At 36.6% G+C, this 19,446-nt stretch overlaps 1 protein-coding gene across 3 annotated transcripts in view; it reads right to left on the bottom strand.

Annotated features, from left to right (window-relative positions):
- The window catches only part of SCAF11 (SR-related CTD associated factor 11), a 59,170-nt gene extending 42,830 nt beyond the window's left edge, over positions 1-16,340 (bottom strand). For all 3 annotated transcript variants that reach the window (XM_045287243.1, XM_045287244.1, XM_045287245.1), the window contains exons 1-2: positions 16,263-16,340; positions 11,609-11,766 (exon numbers count right to left, since the gene is read on the bottom strand). In XM_045287243.1, the coding sequence (XP_045143178.1) occupies positions 11,609-11,766; positions 16,263-16,323 (219 nt within the window). In that variant the 5' untranslated portion in view covers positions 16,324-16,340. The remainder of the gene's footprint in view (positions 1-11,608; positions 11,767-16,262) is intronic.
- Positions 16,341-19,446: the final 3,106 nt, after the last annotated feature.

The raw sequence follows: 19,446 nt of genomic DNA, 5'->3' as shown, positions 1-19,446 counted from the left end.
GGGACAGTGAATTGGACCCCTGTTTAAAAAGTTTGAGGACCCCTGATCTAAACACTAGGAAAATTGTGATTTTCCTTCTACTATAGCTCAATCATCAGAAAAATTTCTAAAAATGAGTTGTCCTTACCAAAGGAAGGCATAGGTTAAGAAAATAATCTTCCTGTAATAGACAAAATATTTTGGCTATGGCTACTGAGAAGTGATACTATCCATTTTTGACCTCACAAATAACAGTTTAGCAAAGCATTAAAAGAAGTCTAAGTAAAAAAAAAATTTAGTGAATTGCTAATTTAAAACATTTGTAAAGCTACCATAATAAGGTTCAAAGATATCATTATTAATACATACTAAAGCACCAAATGTGATTATCAGATAGCTTTTATAGAAATTTTTTATAAAGAGGCTAAAAACGGCTTGAATTGGTCTGATTTTGAGAAATTCCCAAGGTTATCTCTCATCTTTGTTACTAGCCGATATCCATCCAGGAAATCTCAGACATTCATTTTAAACTAATATAGTAACATTTTAACTAATTAACAGTTTAGATGTAATTTTAGTTTTGAAGAACAATTTCCAAGTTTTTAATTTTTCTTACATATAACAAAAATTCCCAATAATCCATCCATATTTAAAAGAAAAACATCAGTTTGACTTTTATTTGGTAATTTTAAAAATATCTAACTTAGTTTAATAATCAAAGTAGTTTAGTACCACCATTCAATTTTGTGACATAACTAAAAAATTAATAGTATTTGATCATTGCTTTACAGTGGAATGTGTACTAAACACAGAGCATCTGCTTTACTGTGAGTACTCTGTTCTATCAGGCAATTTTGATATATGTATATAAAAAAACTTCCTTTCAGTAAAACATACCCTAGTATTCTGAAGCGTTGTAAATTCCCAGTTCAGACAAACCCATATTTAAATGTAAGAACAGGAAACCTTCCTTATTTGAGAATTCAGGATTCTTGATTTCTAACATTTCTTGCTTCCTGCTGCTGCTCTATCCTCAATCACATAGGCTGCCTACAGATAGCCCCTCCTAGAGAGAGAGAAGCAAGTGTTAAAAGTGCTTAAAGACTGAATCTTAGTACTTATGCTTATAGCTAGGTTTGTCTCTTCATGGGACTATCTAGAACATCTATCTCTCCTATTAAGAAACAGAATATACTATATAATATTGCAGGTTCAAAATCAAATATAAATGATTTAGAAATAGATACCATTAGAAGCTGATGCTTATTCTAAAATCATCCATTCACCAGTCCCTATTCTTTCTTATTGTTAGTGGTTCCAGTACACCTACCCTGGCTCTCTAAAGTATATGCCTACATTCCATGTTGCCTATCACAATTAACTTGTTCTTGTCAAACCTTGTTAGAGAAATGATAGTTTTTAATACCATCTAACAGGAACCTAAAGGACAAATGGCTGTCAGTGATAAGCTTTACACCAGGTAAAAATAACATACGCTATGCATCTAGTTTCTGAAAAAGGAGCCTCTTCAAATTCTCTAAGATACATTGTAATAGGTGGATACAATAACTTTTATCGCAATTTCTTCTGACATTAATAGTTAAGACTTTCATTTTCAATAAGTAAACTCCCTTTATAGATCATTTAACAAAATTCAACATTTAAAACTAGGCTTCATAAAAACACATAATTTGCCTGTCTGACAAATGGTTATTGACAAATGAAAATCTATCATGTGTATTTTAAGTAATGGTTACTCATAGTGAAAAAATATTTATCCTACAAAAGGATTAACCTACAGGGTAAAAACTGCAGGAAATCTGGAGTAAGTTTAAGTTCTAGAGCAGTCAGAAGCAGCAGTATCTTTAATCCACCTTAAGGATGAAGATGAGAGATCAGTAAGTCATCTATTGCATAACTTGAAACATCTGCCAATACTTTAAGTTATACAGATAAAAACTGTTCTCCTGGTTCCACAGATGTTTAAATTATCATTCACAGACCATTCATGTCATTAAAAAAATATTTGGTTTTGTTCAGGAGTAAATAAAAATCAAATTTTTAGGGGAAAATGATTGTAAAAAGGCTACACCAACTATAAAATATATCTTTCTAGATTATTAAAAATATAATAAATAAAATGGTGTGCAGATTTCCATTCCTTACATAAAGAACACATCAGTAATCAAGGCCTAAACCAATTTTTATTTATTTATTTTGATGTCTTTATTTTTTTGCATGTATTATTAAGCTAAATGCATACGCCTCACATGTTATAACATCAACACTGGTGGGGTTTTTTTTTGGAGTTTCTGATTAATAAATCATTTTATTGGGATTCATATATTTAACAATCCATAAATCAATTACATTAAGCGAACTTTTACAGATGTTGCCATCATCAATTTCAAACACTTTTTCTTCTTGAGCCCTTTAATATCAGCTCCTCTTTATTACCCCCATCCCCACTCAACCACCCTTATGAACCTCTTATTATATATTATTTTTACATATCTTACACCATCCTATATATCCCTTCACCTAAAATTCTGATATTTGTCCCCCTCGAGGAGGTTTATACGACCACCATTGCTATCAGTTCCCCCTGTCATCCCCACCCCACCCCAACACTTGTGAATTCGTAAAAACCTATATGCACTGTATTTTCTTAAAGTGAAGCTGTCAGCATGGGATATACAGTTGAGAATAATGTCTTCATATTAAGGAAAGGAATCACTTAAGAAAAATAATGAATAGAACCCTAGAGGGTATCACCCTCTGTCAGTTTTTATTGTAATGGCTGTGTGTTGTTGTACGCTTGAAGTTTTGCCACCTGTATTTCAAGTACTGTAGTGGTGGTCTGTATGTAGCTGTGATGCTGGAACTCATGCCACTGGTATTTCAAAGGTCAACAGGGTTACCCAAGGTATAAAGGTTTCAGCAGAACTAAGATAGACTATGCTAACCATGAGTGGGCTGACATGGACATCAAATAGTGTAGTGTGCCAAGAATGACAAATTGAAGAGGTACAGCATTGAATGCGATGCCCACCCCCACCCCAAATAAAAATCTATCCCCAAGTAAAATATGGCCCATAGTAAGATAATATCCATAAAGCTATTAGGAAGACAGTTTATATAACTACTATTCAAATTTACACATCCTAAGATGAAAGAACTGAAGATTTTTACCAACTTCTGCTGTTTGAAATTGATCAAACATGCATTAGAGATGACTGATAACTACTGCTGATCGCAATGAAAAATTGAAATCAAATAATCAGTAGTTGGAAAACATGGCCTTGGTGAGAGGCAAATCACCTGAGATTGCATGACAGGAATTTTGAAGACCAACAATTAAATCAATAAAAATACCTTTTCAACAACACAAATAGTGATTATACACAGAAGGAACACACAGGAATCAAACTGAGTGTATCTATGGGAAGAGATGTTGCTGTGCTCATTATCATTGGTCAGAACATCCCATCTGAATTTAGAGTCTGTATCAAGAACAGATTTGACACACTAAACGTTAATGACCAAAGGCCAGGTGAGTTGTGGGAAGACACCAAAGACATCATACATGAAGAAAACAAAAGATCATTAAAAAGACAAAGAAATGAAAGGTCAAAATGGATGTCAGAGAGCCTCCATAACGTGCCCTTACATAGAGTGCTAAGTTGGATAGAAGAACTGTTGAAATTAAAGAGATGGACAAACGAACATGGAACAGGAGATTTCAAAAAGTGATTCAAGAAGACAAAATAAATTATTATAATGAAATGGCAAATAGCCTAGAGTTAGAAAACCCAAGGGAGAACTTTCTCAGTATTTCTCAAGCTGAAAGAATTAAAGTTACAATATTCATGTTTCTATGGGTGAAATACTTTACTACACAGGAAATATTAAAAAGGGGGGGTGCGGAGATACACATTGTTACTGTATCAAAAAGAATTGGGCAGCCTTCAACCATCCCTATAGGTAGCAAAGGTACTGATGGAAGAAGTCCACTATTCTATACTGAAGGCACTGGCAAAAAGCAACACTCCAGGAAGTGACAGAACACCAATTGCGATTTTTCAGCCAACAAATGCAACAAATCTGGAAGTGCTCACTTATGTATGCCAAAAAATTTGGAAGATAGTGAATTGGCCAACTGACTTGAAAAGATCCATATTTGTGCCCATTCAAAAAAAAAGTGATCCATTACAACGTGGAAATTATCGAACAATACCATAATATCACATTCAACTACAATTTAACTGAGAATTCAAAATTGTCTGCTGCAGTACATCTACAGGGAAGAGGCAGAAATTCAAGTCAGATTCACAAGAGGATGTGGGACACAGGGATACCGTATAACTGATATCACAAGAATCTTAGCCAAAAGCAGAGAGTACAAAAAGAATTTGTGTTTTGTTTACTATGGAGGCATGTTCAATTGTGCGAACCATGGCAAATTACAAAGAGTGAGAATTCCCGAGCACTTGATTTCTTCCTGCAGAACCTTTGCATAGATTGAGAGGTAGTCCTTTGAACAGAGCAAGGAGATACTTCATGGTTTAAAAGCAGGAAAAAATGTGCATCAGGTGTGTATCCTTTCACCACACTTATTCAATCTGTATGCTGAGCAAATGATCTGAGAAGCTTGACTATGCCAAAAAGGTGTCGAAGGGATCAGGTATAAGGCATCATCAGAACAAAAAAATCTTACCATAGTGAATGATGGGGGGAGTGCGGAGTGGAGACCCAAAGCCCATTAGTAGGCCACTGGAGATCCCCTTGCAGAGAGGTCTCGGGCAGAAGATGAGCCAGTCAGGGTGCAATGTAACAACGATGAAAAATACAACTTTCCTCTAGTTCCTAAATGTTTCCTTCCCGCTCCCACTACCATGACTTGAATTGGACCTTGCAAGTCTGGCTAGACCAGAGGATGTACACTGGTACAGATAGGAACTGAAAATACAGGGAATCCAGGGCGGATGAGCCCTACAGGACCAGTGGTGTGAGTGGCAAAACAGGGAGGGTAAAGGGAGAATGGGTAGGAAAGAGGGAACCGATTACATGGAACTGTGTGTGACCTCCTCCCTGGGGGACAGACAACCGAAAAGTGGGTGAAGGGAGACGTCGGACAGAGCAAGATATGACAAAATACCCATTTATAAACTATCAAGGGCTCATGAGGAACGGGGGAGCGGGGAGGGAGGGGAAAAATGAGGACCTAATATCGGGGGTTTAAGTGGAGAGGAAATGTTTTGAGAATGATGAGGGCAATATATGTACAAATGCGCTGTACACAATTGATGTGTGTATGGATTGTGATAAGAGTTGTATGAGCCCCTAATAAAATGATTTTAAAAAAAAGAATGCAGAATCAAGACTAGAGAAAGGTTTATTAACACACTGTGATAAGCAGATTTCACAACCCTGCCTGGTCAAAGTGATGAGGACTTGAAATACTGATAAAGATCACAGAATACAGCCTTTAGCATGGATTACACCATTCCTGGGAGGCCGAAAAAAGAGGAAGACCCTCAACAAGATGGATGAACACACTGGCTACTGCAATGGGCTCAAACACAGCAATGATTGTGACGATGGAACAGGACCAGGCAGTGCTTTCTTCCACTGCACATCCAGTCCCTCTAACTCCAAAGTGATCCAACAGCACTTAATAAACAACAATAACAAAGTGAACATATCAAGATACCTAGTGTGTAGCTAGTCACATACACAGCCAATGCAAAAGGTATTGCTACAAAATCACAGGAACACTTATTAAACTAAAACTAAATGCGTAGCTATTGTTTCTAGATGTATCACCCATCTGTACACTTATAAAAGTGGTGTTTCCAGCTCTCTAACCCTTCCATGAAAGGTTCTGCATGTCAAAATTCCATGTCAAAATGGCAGTTTGGGCATCCTTAAGGGATGGCAATCATGTTCCTTAGAAAGGTTAAGTTTTAGAAACAAATAGAAGTCTGAAGGGGCAAGACCTTGACCTGCTGGTGGATTGGTTAGTTTTCCTATGAAATTCTGATAGGACAACCCTAACTTCCCTTAAAGAATGAACAGAGCCATTGTGGATGGAAAAAAACTCCTTGGCCCAACTTTCTTGGCCTTTTTCTCATCTATACAGTTTTCCATTTTCTTCAAACTTCTTTTTAGTAAGTCCTTGTGATTGTCCTGTGTCCTTTGAGAAAATCTATCATGACCACTGCTTTGGAGTTACAAACAAACAGATGCTAAGGCCTTCTGAGCTGACCTCCTTTGAATTTAAATGGCCCAGCAGACCCCTTCATAAGTCACTGTTTTGATGGACCTTTTTTGGGGGAAGGAACCCTAACAATACTAAGATAACTTGTCCGCAGTCATCCACTGACCACAGAGACACGCTTAAATACATTTGTTTTGGAATAAACCCATGCATGTATAAGCTAAAACCCCATTAGCAATAGTTTTTTACTTATCCTCTTATATTGGATGTTTGTTTAAAGAGTAAGAACGTTTAATGATCCAAACATGAAATATTCTTAAACCTGTGAGCTTTAATCCTTTAAAGATTCAACCACTTATTGGCAACTCTGTCAAGTTCTTATGTTGTTAATTAGTGTGCTTGTGTATTTGTTAGCAGGGGAGCATAGAGGGTGTTGAGGGGTTACTGTTGTCAGTAGAGCATTATAAAAGAGCTGTCACTACAACTATCCAGGTGTGAGATTACTCTAGCCTTTACCTTTTTAACTATTTACTTTAAATACCAGACAACCAAGATTAAAATTGTGTGCAAAACAGAAACTCTCAATGTACTTAGATTGTGTTTTTGTTCAGTCTGAGTAAAGGAATTTTAATTTTATGGCTGAAAAACTTTATATATATATTTCATTCATTCAAAAGATGTTATTTTGTTTCAGATTATGAACTCAAATATAATGGTTTAGACTAATAGAACCTACAACTTTCTTTAACAGCCAATTACTATACCTCTTTTAGTTCAATGTTCTATTTCTGCATTTTTGTTAGTTGCCATGAAGTCCATTCCAACTCATGTGCCCTCAGGGCCTTCAAGAATATAACCTTTCAGACAGAAACAGATCCAGGCCTGACTTTTCAGAAGCCCCCAATGTGTTGGAACTGCCCATTTTCTGGTTAATAGTTAAACGCATAACTGTTAAGTGTCATGACTTCATAATCCAATAAGCTTATCATCTAAAATTTCAGAAAACCACATACAGTCATAATGTGCATGTTTATTTTCAAATTTGTTCTAGTACTCTCAAGGGTTGGATATTAGACCATGGGCCATGAAGGTCACTATAGGTTCCATTATCCTGAATCCTGCCCTCAGTCAAGTATTGAGTCAATGAAATGCCTAGGATTATAAAAGTTCATTTACACATTAATTTTAAAATCCTATGGCAACAAATGTGCAAATGTGCTTGACACAATGGATTTATGTATGGATTGGACTAAGTGTTGTTCGAGTCCCCAATAAAATGATTTAAAAAAATCCTTACATGACCTGTGTTTTAAATACAGACCAAAATTTCAGAGCTCAGATAAATATTTAAATTAATTTTAATTATGGATATACAATTTTAAGTGCATAAAAAATTACAAAAGTCTGTTCAAAATACAGTAACTATGTAGCTTCCTTTCAAAGCACATTTTCAATGCTTTATATTATGCTGAATGTTAAAAAAGTAAGTCATTCTGTTTGGTGCCTGATATACATTCTGATATTTCAGTGACTGTCAAGCACATTCTGTTGAATCTTCATTCTAAATTATGGAAAATTCTAAGATGATAACTGCTTTATTATATAGAATTCAGACCACTGTAATTCTCACTTGAGTTTCAATTCTTCATTTAAACTTTTAACAGTATTACATTTTAAACATGTATTACAAATTATTATTTTTTATAGTTCTATTTTCATTTTTCAATTTTATTTCAGAGCCACAGTTCTCTGACACCTGCACTAGATCAACGCTATGGTGATCAGCATCGAATATTTGTTCCCAAGCATTCACTGGCTACTTTTTGTGTGATGGGGGCAATAGGAGCAAGTGAAGAACAAGCATGGTGATGTTGGTTAAAAATTATTTTTAATTTCAGGCTATCTTAATGTATTTCTAAACAAATTAATGGCGCTGAAAATTTCTGCCTAGATGTCAAGCATTAACAGAGTGAGGTAAATGAAAGAATGTGTAAGACAGTCTTAGCATAGGCCCCTGATCTGTTAGAAGACTGAATATGAGACCGTATGTATGCGTGCATAAGCCGAGTTTTTCAGCACATTTTTAATGCAGTTTTGTAAAATCAGGTACCTCGGCTGATATTCGGGCTGGCTTATACTCGAGTATACACGGTATTTCTAACTCCAAAGTAAACCGTGTAACTTTCTTTATAAGCAGAAGAGAGTTAAAGAGAATGAAAGAAGATCATATAGTAACTACTCACTATAAAAAAAATTGGTGGATCTGAAATATGATTCTATTTATCAAAGAGCTTACATAAAATAAAAGATTCAAATTGAAATTTCAGTTAAGAGTCTCAACTAATTTTGTTATCCAACATTCATTTAAAATTTATAACAATTTTACTAGTAGACTGTGCTCTTCTTACTGCTCAGCTAAAATTATTTAACTACTGGCTGCTATTCCTATTACGGACAATGAAATGATTCAGAATATTGTTTATTCTCCATTTTCAAGGTTAATTATCTTTGTTAAACACCACAATTTATAATGGTAGTACAACAGTTAAATATTTACTTTTAAAAAGCAATCTGGTTTCAACAAAACAAAAAAATATGTGTAAGAAATGAGTTGATGCTAATTTTTTACCTATTTCATTAAGTACCTTCAACTTAGTAATATTCAAAAATGTCTAAAAAAGAGAGAGAAGTTTGGTGTCTTGGAGGAGTTGTGGGTTAAGCACTGGGCCATTAACAGAGAGGTCAGCAGTTCAAAACCACCAAGTCACCTGGGGAGAAGGAAAGGCTGTTTGCTCCCATAAAGATTTACATTCTTGGAAACTCTATATAATGTCCCTATGAGCTGAAATTGACTTAATGGCAGTGGATTTAGTTTCAGGGTTGAGTAGAAAAGCTAGAAACAGCCAAAATATCCAAAATAATGTATAAATTGTGGTCTGGTAACATAAGAACATACATGAAAAATAAGAAAAAGTGCTACTCTTATGAAAGCATACATCAGTATGAATAAAATTCCAAAATATGGTTAATGAAAGTTTACAAAGGAGTATATTGTATTATTGTTTGCATAAAAATGTTAATCAGAGAAAACAGAATATAAAATTTAGGAATGCATTAATAGGGGCAAATTAAACAAAATGTGAGGGGGAGGTAACAACATACATTAAAAGTTTTATGTTTACACTAGTGAAGGGGGCACATAGGTGTGGGATGCAGAAGGGTTTTTCCCCAGGTTGCCCCCCCAAATATATGCCAAACCTAAGACGCTGCATGCAACACATGGTAAATGACTGTACACTTGGAGGTCAACACAAGCTGCGTAGAGGTTACCTCCCTGAGGGTTATCAGCCATCTAGAGCAATCAGACACTATCGTCTGTCCCACCCTAAGTAGGGCCCACTCCCTTCTGATAAGGATACTGTAGTGGATTGTTTCCCTGAAGAAGAGCCCAGAGACAAGGTCCAGCCAACTCAAGGAGGACCCAGATTAGGCTGCCATCTTGAATCTAGGGTCCACCCATCTTGTCACATGTGTACCCTTAGGGCTTCCCCTTCCGATTGCATGTATATCCCTAGCTTGTCCCCCTCTGACTGATATACGTCGATTGTACAACCCCTTCCCGTTATGATGTAATCAAGGGGTCTTGCACATACCCCAAAGTGTATATATGCCGCAATTGGAAACATACCGGCCCTCATCCCTCTCTCTGCATGGACCTGGCTGCTGAGATCATGGGCGTCCGGCAGGTGAGCAATTGCATGCCTTATATTGTCTGAAGTCTCTTTAATTTTACCACTCAATTACACAACCACCCCCCGGGATCCATTCAATTGTGGGGGCTGGTACCCCACACATAGGGGTTTCCAAATACTGGCAATGTTTTCTTTGTTGACCACTGCAGTTGGCATATTCATGTTTATGTTACTGCCTACACTAGAAGTATGAGAAGGCTTCAAAAAATTCTCAGGGAAGTTCCATCAGCTATTAATTCCATTTTCCATGAACTTTTTGAAGCCCACTCATGTAAGGTTTTATGCATTCCTCATAATAAAGCAAATAAACATAAATGTGAAAAAAGCAAATAAAACATTAAATTTTAAACCTCTCAATCCACATATCTAATTGAGACCACTGGAACTTTAATTCTTAAAACTAACTTTAAAAGATATCTTTCATAAAGTATTTTTTTAAAGGGTACACATTTTAAAATATCAGTAACATAAATGCTATTTTGATAGTTTTACTTCTTACAATAATTCTCAATAAGATACAGAGCAAATTACTAGAGAGTAAACTAAAGTTATTATTGGTGGGAGAAACTATATAATGTGATTTAAGGAATGAAATCTGTAACATCTAGGAGTATAGACTATGCTTTCTTAAAACAATTTCTCATATAATTACCTTCTCAACTAGACTTTGGATATAATGTATAAATCATAATGTTTCAGCATGGTGAAATATTATAAAACCACTAATAATGCTAGTCAAGAATACTGTTTGGTGACTTGAGAAAGGACTTATGATTCAGTATAAAAAGAAATTAAGAAATTTTAACTATTTTATACAAACACTACCTGGCATGTAAATCAGGTCTGGGAAAAACAAGGAAAATAAAACGGGTAAAGGTGAGGGCAGCCCAACAGCAGTTGTGTTTAGTATTTTGTTACACAAGAAACAAACTTCCTTTACCAACAGTTTTTTTTGCATGCTGAGTTACTACTGAAGAGTAAGTTCATTCATTTAAAAAGTCAATTAGGCTAAATTAAAGATAGAATTTCCAATATATAAACTTCTAAATTTGTTGTGTTATACTAATGGGTGGGCAACTATAATATTTCCATTCAATTACATATTTAAGAAATTATTATTACATGTATATTTTATCTATTTTAGTCTAGGCACTATGAAATAGAGAAATAAAAGGCTCAGTACCCTCAAAAATAATTTACAAGCCAATCCCTCAATAAAGGAGAGAATAAAACACAATAAAAACTTAGAAAGTTTTAATAAACAAAACACAACAGATCAACTGTACATTACACAGCAGATGTATTTAAAATATAATTCAATACTCATGTATTTCAAATAATGCAAATATACTACAGCTCCTGTGGCACCTTACTTAACAACTATTTATGGGATTTATTCTTTTGATAAAGCTTATAGTTATGTGAAAGATGCACTGGGAAATTTAGCCAAAAGAGGGGAGAACAACATTACTGTGAAATGGCTTATAGAAAGTCACATCAATGTTTCAAACTAAGTGTAATAAAAACATGCCAGGGAAACAAAATACTATGCTTTATCACTTATGTCAGAAAATAAAGAAAAACATGACTATATAATATTAAATGCACATAAAATCACTGACACACTAATATTGTAGCTAGTACTTCTCAGACTTACCTCCGCCCATTTAAGAATACAGGGCATGCAGAAGACATGATTACAATTTTCAGGAAAACCAACTTCCTTCTCTAATAGGCAATTAAGACATATTGGACATCTGTCGGCTTCACTGTACAACAGAACAGTGGTAGCAGTATCATCTCTGCTTCCTTCACCTGCAAGTTAAAACAGCCAAATCCAAAGGTCATTAACCAAAATGATATGTCTTATGTTTCTGGCAGTATGGTGAACTAAATACTCCAAAGTGCTACTATCTACAAAGCAATTAAAACTGGGATGATTTTTTTTTTCTTTTAGCTTTTGGATGGAACTTTAATTTATTTCTTAAACAGTTTTATTGGCACATAATTTACATAGCATATAGTTCAATGGCTCAATCATATCAAGGAGAATTGTACAATCATTACCATATCAATTTTAGAACATCCCCCTCTCTGTGGTTTTATTGTCTTTAAAATGATTTGTACCATCAATCAGTTCTAGTACTCCTTCCTGTCTTCATTTCCCACTCCCAAGCCCCCTCCCTCCCTATCACTCACTCCCCACCCCTGCATCCCCTATCAACCCCTGAATCTGTTATTATCACTATGCATCCACTCTTCCTGTGGGTCACAAACTGGGAAACCCAACAGAGACAATAAAAACCAAATTAGAAATATGGTGGTAAGGATAAAATAGTAATAACATAAAAACCGACATACAAATAATGAATAAGAAAGAAAAGACACTCAACATTCCAAAAGCCAGAGAAGAAATTTCTGTCATGGAACAAGAAAAGAGATACTTGCACACAGAACCAACTCAGGTTGAGTCTGCAGGGAGGCCATCAGGCCAAGCATCAGTTCCATTCAGGATATTCAAGGTTACAGTGCTCTCCGCCCAACAGCAAGACTCTTGCCTGCAGCTAGGGCGGATCTGCCAGCAGCTCAGTCTGACCAGGTACTCTGCAGTTGGGTTTTGGGCTCCCACTGTCCTCTGTAGCCTTCTACAAATTGTGTGTTCATAATTTTAGCCCTGATACTTTTCACTATATTCAAACATTTTAATTGTCACCTTTGGATCACACAAGCTGGTGGGCTTCTTCTGTGTGGGCTTAGTTGACTCCTCGCTTAGATGGCTGCTTGTTTGAATACAAACCATTCAGACCCCAGACACTAATCCAATTGATAGCCAGGCACCATCTACTTTCTTCACCACGCTTTGCTGTAGCACCTTATCCTCAGTGATTCTTTCACAAAAGTGAGTATCCGACAGGGCCATGTTCTCAGAACTTTGTGTTCTTGAGCTAGAGCTAGAATTAGGTAGGAGCCCAAACTCCATCTGCTTATCTATGAGGTTTGCACATCTCAGATTTACTTTGGCAGTAGTAATATGACAAAATGATAAATTTTAATATATATAATTCCTCCACTTAATCCTTTCCACATTGACTATCTTAAATTATTTTAATGAGACGAGTGAAAAAAATTTTTATAATAAGGATTATTTGCATAGTTTAAAAAGCAAAAGGTAAAAAACATCCCTTTAACATCTATTCCCTCTCTCTAGTTCCACTCCATACAACAACTGTTAGTTTCTTTCTGCTTTTCCAGAGGTATTTTTAGATGTACAGAAAAGCAAATCCTTGTACAAATTCTTCCAAAGCTGCCTTTTCACACCTGTGCTAAAAACACTATGCACACTATCAGTGTATATTCACTGTGTAACCATATTTCAATAAATAACATTGTCACTTTGTATCTTAAAAGTGTACCCCCAAAAAAGGGCTTATCAATATAAATTGCTAAGAATGGAATCACAAGGTCAGCATGTATATAAAGACAGTATTTACCAAAAGCAGCTGTTCTCAACCTGTGGGTCGCGACCCCGTTGGGGGTCGAACAACCCTTTTACAGGGGTCGTCTGATTCATAACAGTAGCAAAATGACAGCTATGAAGTAGCAACAAAAATAATTTTGTGGTTGGGGGGTCACCACCACATGAAGAACTGTATGAAATGGTCACGGCATTAGGAAGATTGAGAACCACTATCCTAAAGGGTTATGTAACTTAAACTTCTATCAGTAAAGTAACAAACATATAAAACAATGCTTATAAAAATGCATTGCTGGTTCATAAGAGAAACTTCCAGATTCAACAAAAAAAAGTAAACAAAAATAATTTTAAAAACATGATGAGATAAAATGTGAATAGTGTACAGAAAGTAAAGATAACAACTGGGGTTGTTCTAAGTGCGATTGTACACACAGGTACTGAGACTAATACGCCTTAGGAACTTCATAGGTTGGAATCTGATCCCAATATTAAGAAAAAAATCTTCAAATGGGGCTAAAGTGGTCCCAGCAAAGATCCAGGAAAAGCTTCTTAAAAGATTTTTTACTCTTGGCCTTTTTCAACTAAGAAATTGGTAACTTATGGAAACATTGCTATAAATACCTTCGATTCTTAATTGATTTTCAATTAATTTTGGTTGTACAATCAGAAATCTTTTACGGTTGCCAAATTTTTCTAGAGAAAAGCACCCTCAATTTAAGCCTTAAAGATGCCACAAGTTGAATTTAATTAAACGTGAACTTATAACCAAACATTATCAAACAAGAAAAATAAGCTATTCTGAGTAAGAATCATCAAAACCAGGAGATCTCAACATCATTGGTTTCAAGTAACAGAATTTTCAGATTACACAGAAAGATAAAGCCGATCAGTACATCCCAACATTCCCGTATATAAGCCAAGTTTTCCAGCACACTTTTTAATGCAGTTTTGTGGTAAAATTAGGTGCAGCAGCTGATATTCGGGTCGGCTTATACTTGAGTATACAGGGTGCTTGCTAACTGGAAGAGAGAATTCAGGAAATTATGTATACAGAGGCGTAAGAGGAGATATAAACTGGAAGAGAGTGGTTGGGAAGCGAGAACAAAGTCTCCATTGCTAGTTGGAGTCCAGAAGAAAATAAAGGAGAGGAACGTTTAAAAAGGCAGTGGCTAGGAAATAAAAAAAAATCTTGAACCTACAGATAAAAGGACACAATATATGCCAAACAGAAGAAGTAAAAATAATGTATGCCTAGTAACAATGTAGCAAAACTGTAACACATCACAGATGAAAAAAGATCTTCTAAAAATGAAGAGGGAGAACAATTAGACTGAGAAGAAATTTCTTGACAGCAATAACAGAAACCTGAAAACGGTTCAGTACTAAGAAAAATCCCATTTATCCAAAATTACACAACCATTAAAATAATCTTTTAGTTTGACGAAAATGAAAAGATGAACTGTAAGAGAATTTACAGCGAACAGCCCTGCTGTTAGGTGCCGTTGCATCCCTTCTGACCTACAACAATCCTACGCACAACAGAAGCAAGCAGGTCTAGTCTCTACGCCATCCTCACAATTGCTCCTAGCACTGTGTCAATTCATTTTGTTGAGGGTCTTCCGCCTTTTCGCTGCCCCTCTACATGACACCCTGCCGGTTGGTGGAGTGGGTCTTTGGGGTATGGGGGAAGACCAAGAAAACCAAATCCACAGCCATTGAGTCAATTCTGACTTATAGTGACCCTACAGGCCAAGGCAAAAATACCTCTGTGTGGTTTCCAAGAATGTTAACTTTTTACAGGCCTAGAAAGCCTCGTCTTTCTCCCGAGGAGCAGCTAGTGGCTTTGAACTGCTGACTTTGCAGTTAGCAGTTCATAGGTCACCAAGGCTCCATTTCCTCCAGAAAGAAGGGATGAAATATAAGAAGGAATTGAAAAGAAACCTAAAAAACACCTGTATTAAAAAAAAAAAAACTAAAACTAATTTGTGATGTTAACAAGAAAATGAAAAAAAAAAAAGAGAGAACCAAAGTAGTGGATAATCATAACCTATAAACAAGTCAAGAGTAGGACAACTAATGATTCTACGGTTCTTTTAAGGAGCTCTTGTGGCACAATGGTTAAGTGCCTGGCTGCTAAATAGCCCAAATGTCAGGTTCAAACCCACCAGTGGCTTCAGGAGAGAAAGATCGGGCAATCTGCTCCTCTAAAGATTACAATATAGAAAACCCTACAGAGCAGTTCTATTCTTTACTACAGGGTTTTCTGAGCCAGAATCAACTGCACAATACACAACAACCAAGTTTTTCCACTGCTGACTGTGAAGATTAGCATCAATTTTAGGTTTTGAGTAAGCAGGAAAAAAATGTCAATGATAACGGTTTTTAAAAACACCTTCACCCACCCCCCAACTAATAGAAAGCCGTATGTATTCCTAAATCATTAGAGAGCAAATATTAAAAAGAAAACAGTTCAACAAAGTAAACACTTCAAGCAATTTAAAGAAAGACATGGGAGCAAGGAAGGGAAAAAAGCCAACTAGACGCTACGTATTTAAGGAAGCAATCCCGGTGGCACAGACATTTAAGTGCTCAGTTGCCAACCAAAAGATCGACTGTCTGAACCCACCAGCCACGCAGTGGGAGAGAGATGTGGCAGTTAGCTTCAAAAAGATAACCAGCCTTGGAAACCCTATGGACAATGTGGTAATACATTTGGTTATTGGGCTTACATATTTCAGAACTTAAGAATAATAAACTATTTTGGAATACAAATGAACAGTTTGGAAATATCAAGATTTATTTTCAACATGCAATTTTTATAAAAATAAAATGGTACCTTCCATGTCTTCATATTCCTGATCACCCACATTTAAGGTAAAAATCATTTTCTTCTTCATTTCTCCTTGGAAAAGGGTTTCCTGTAGGGTGAAATATAGTAAAGAACTGTTATGCTTGCCTACTTTTAATAAAACCAATTTAAAAAATACTCTGAATTTTAACAATTAGTTTACACAGTAAAAGCCATAGTAAGACAAGCTAATCATTCCAGAGGGTAATCAGGTCTTTCCTATGCCTTGTTAGTAAGAAGCACACAAGTGTTCCCGAAAGGACACGTAACAAAGACTTCATGGTACACACCTAAATACAATCAAAGCTTAGGAAAATGAAATTTTGACTAGGGTTCTGAGGGAAGGAAGGTTATTAAAACAGTTGTGTTGTTGAGGAGCTTAAGCCATTCAGGATCAACACAGTTGATGAAACAGCATTCAATGGGGCAATATGGCAAGAATAATGGTAGATGAATGAGTGTACTGAGAAGAGAAGGTAAAGCCGAGAACTTCATGTAAAGACTACATTGAGGAACACCACTAAAAACCAAACTCACCACAGTTGAGTAGACTCTGACTCATAGAGACCCTATCACACAGATTAAAAACCCATTCCATAGCTCTTCCAAGATTTAAATCTTGATGGAAACAGAGTGACTTAAATCTTCCTCCTGCAGAGTGCCTGGTGGGTTACAGTAAACTGCTGAGGGCTCCTTTTGAGCGATTTGCAGTATAGCCATGTAAATCAAATAGGGCTCCATTTATAGCGGGATCCCTAACGGTATTTTCAATTGTCTCATAGGCATGTTAAAGTTAGACATTGAATACGGCAGATGGAAGAAAAATTGATGCATCTGAATTATGGTGGCAGCGAAGAATATTAAAAGTACCACAGAGGGTAAGAGAACAAACAAAACTATCTTGGAAGATAAGTACAGCCAGAGTGCTCCTTTGAGGCAAGGATGGCAAGAGTGAGTCTCACACACTTTGGAGACTGGCCTCTGTAGAAGGGCATCATGCTTGGCTAAAGTAGCAGGGCAGTGAAAAAGAAGGAGGTCCTTGAAGAGATAGATTGTGACAGCGGCTACAATGATGGGTTCAAACGCTAAGAATACCATAACTGTGATGATGGCACGGGACCAGGCAGTATTGCATTCTGTTGTGCATAGGACTGTTATGGGTCAGAACTGACTTGACGGCACCTAACATCAACAATAAAGGAAAGATTTACCAAAGTGGCATTTAAGGTTCTCTACACAAAAATCACTTGGGTTCCTTTAACAACGAATATTCTGAAAAGGAGATTAGAACACCACCATTGAAAATAGCCACCCCAAACATTAAATACTTTGGAATAAATCTAACCAGAGAAACAAAAGACCTCCATAAAGAAAACAAAGCACTGCTACCAGAAACCAGGAGATCTACATAAAAGGAAGAATTTCCCACGTTCATAGAAAGACCTACCAATGTGAGCATGTCAACTACTCAAGGCAATGTACAGATATAATGTGTTCTGATCCAGATTCTATGATCATTTTTTAAAGAAATGGAAAACCCAACCATCAACTTTATAAAGAAAAGAAAGCGACCTTGGGTAAGCAAAGCATTACTAAAGAAGAACAAAGTAGGAGGCCTCAAACGTACTGGTCTCAAAACCTACTACAGTCATGGTAATCAAAACACTCTAGTGTACTGGCACAACAGCAAACACACAGATCAACAGAGCAAAATCGAGGACCTGAAAATAAATGCATCCGCTAATGGACAGCTATGTTTTACAAAGGACTGAAACATCATCATACAGGGAAGAGATAGTTTCTAACAAAGGGGGCTAAAAAACGGAATATTCATTTGCATCAGAATACAATTGGACCAATAGCTCATAATATACAAAACAATAAAGATCGAAATGTAAAACTACAGAGCCTATAAAAAATAGGGACAAATTTAAGGGCACTAGAAGCAACACAGGAGGCCCTGGTGAGGAGTTCTGGCATAGTGATTATGCATTGGATTGCTCACTGAAGTCACAAGCCTCTACTAGGGAGAAGATACCGCTTTCTCTTCCAGTAAAGAGTTACATCCTTGGAAACTCAGAGGGTCAGTTCTACCCTGTCCTGCAGGGTCATTATAAATTGACATAGACTTGGTGGCAGTGAGTTTGGTTATTTTGGGGGGTGACAGTAGTTTATAAGTTGGACTGCTAAGCACAAGGTCAGCAGGTTGAATCTTATCAGCTGGTCTTCAGAAAAAACGAAGCTTTCTGTTCCTACAGATATTTTTGGCCTCAAAAACCCATCAGGGAGGCTCTGCTCTGTCCTAGAGGGTCCCTCCCTATACGTCAAAAACAACTTGATGGCAGTGAGTTTCCCTTTTGGTTTGAGTGCTGCTACAGGTTAGGCTTTGACCCTTACAGTTGGCAGTTCAAACCTACCAGCCAGGCTGTAGGAGTAAAAGGGAGCTGTCTGCTCCCCTCTCAGTTTGATAGGAGTGGATAAGAGGTCATAAATGCACTATCAAACACAACTGAAGATCAACTGGCTTGTTGTTAGGTGCTACTGAGCTGATTCCAACTCACACAGAGGAAACACTGCCATTCCCACAGAGCTGTGACAACTCTGCAACCTTCTAAAGTTTAAGGTATTTATGGGCATCAAAGGATTTCATCAAGAGTAACAGAGAGAACCCACATACTGGGGGAAAAATAATCGGCAACAGCATATCAGACAAGAGACTAATCTCTAAAATGTATAGAGCGCCTTAACAAGAAGACAAGCAATCCAGTTTAAAATGGACAAAAGATCCAAATAGACACTTCAAAGAGTACATTCAGGTGGCCAACAAATAAATGAAGAAATGTTCATGATCAATTAGCCATTGAGATGCAAATCAAAACAATGAAATATCATCTCACCACAACAACAGCACTAAAACAGACCATAAAAAATGCTGGCCAGAGTGTGAAACGATCGGAACGCTTAACCCATTGCTAAAAATCGAACACCAAACTCACTGCCATTGAGTTGATTCCAGTTCCTAATAACTCATTTGGATGCCTGAGCCTAAATCTTGACGGAGCAGATAGCCTCCTCTTTCTCTCTCTGAGCATCCGGTATTTGAATTGCTGAACTTGCAGTTAGCAGTCCAATGCTTAACCTACGTAGTGGTCATGGTATGTATGTACTTTGG

This window comes from Echinops telfairi, unplaced genomic scaffold (assembly GCF_000313985.2).
Source record: "Echinops telfairi isolate 266 unplaced genomic scaffold, ASM31398v2 ScPeMD7_12;HRSCAF=54, whole genome shotgun sequence".
Classification (NCBI taxonomy): Eukaryota; Metazoa; Chordata; class Mammalia; order Afrosoricida; family Tenrecidae; genus Echinops; species Echinops telfairi.
This window is presented reverse-complemented; position numbering and strand designations above follow the sequence as displayed.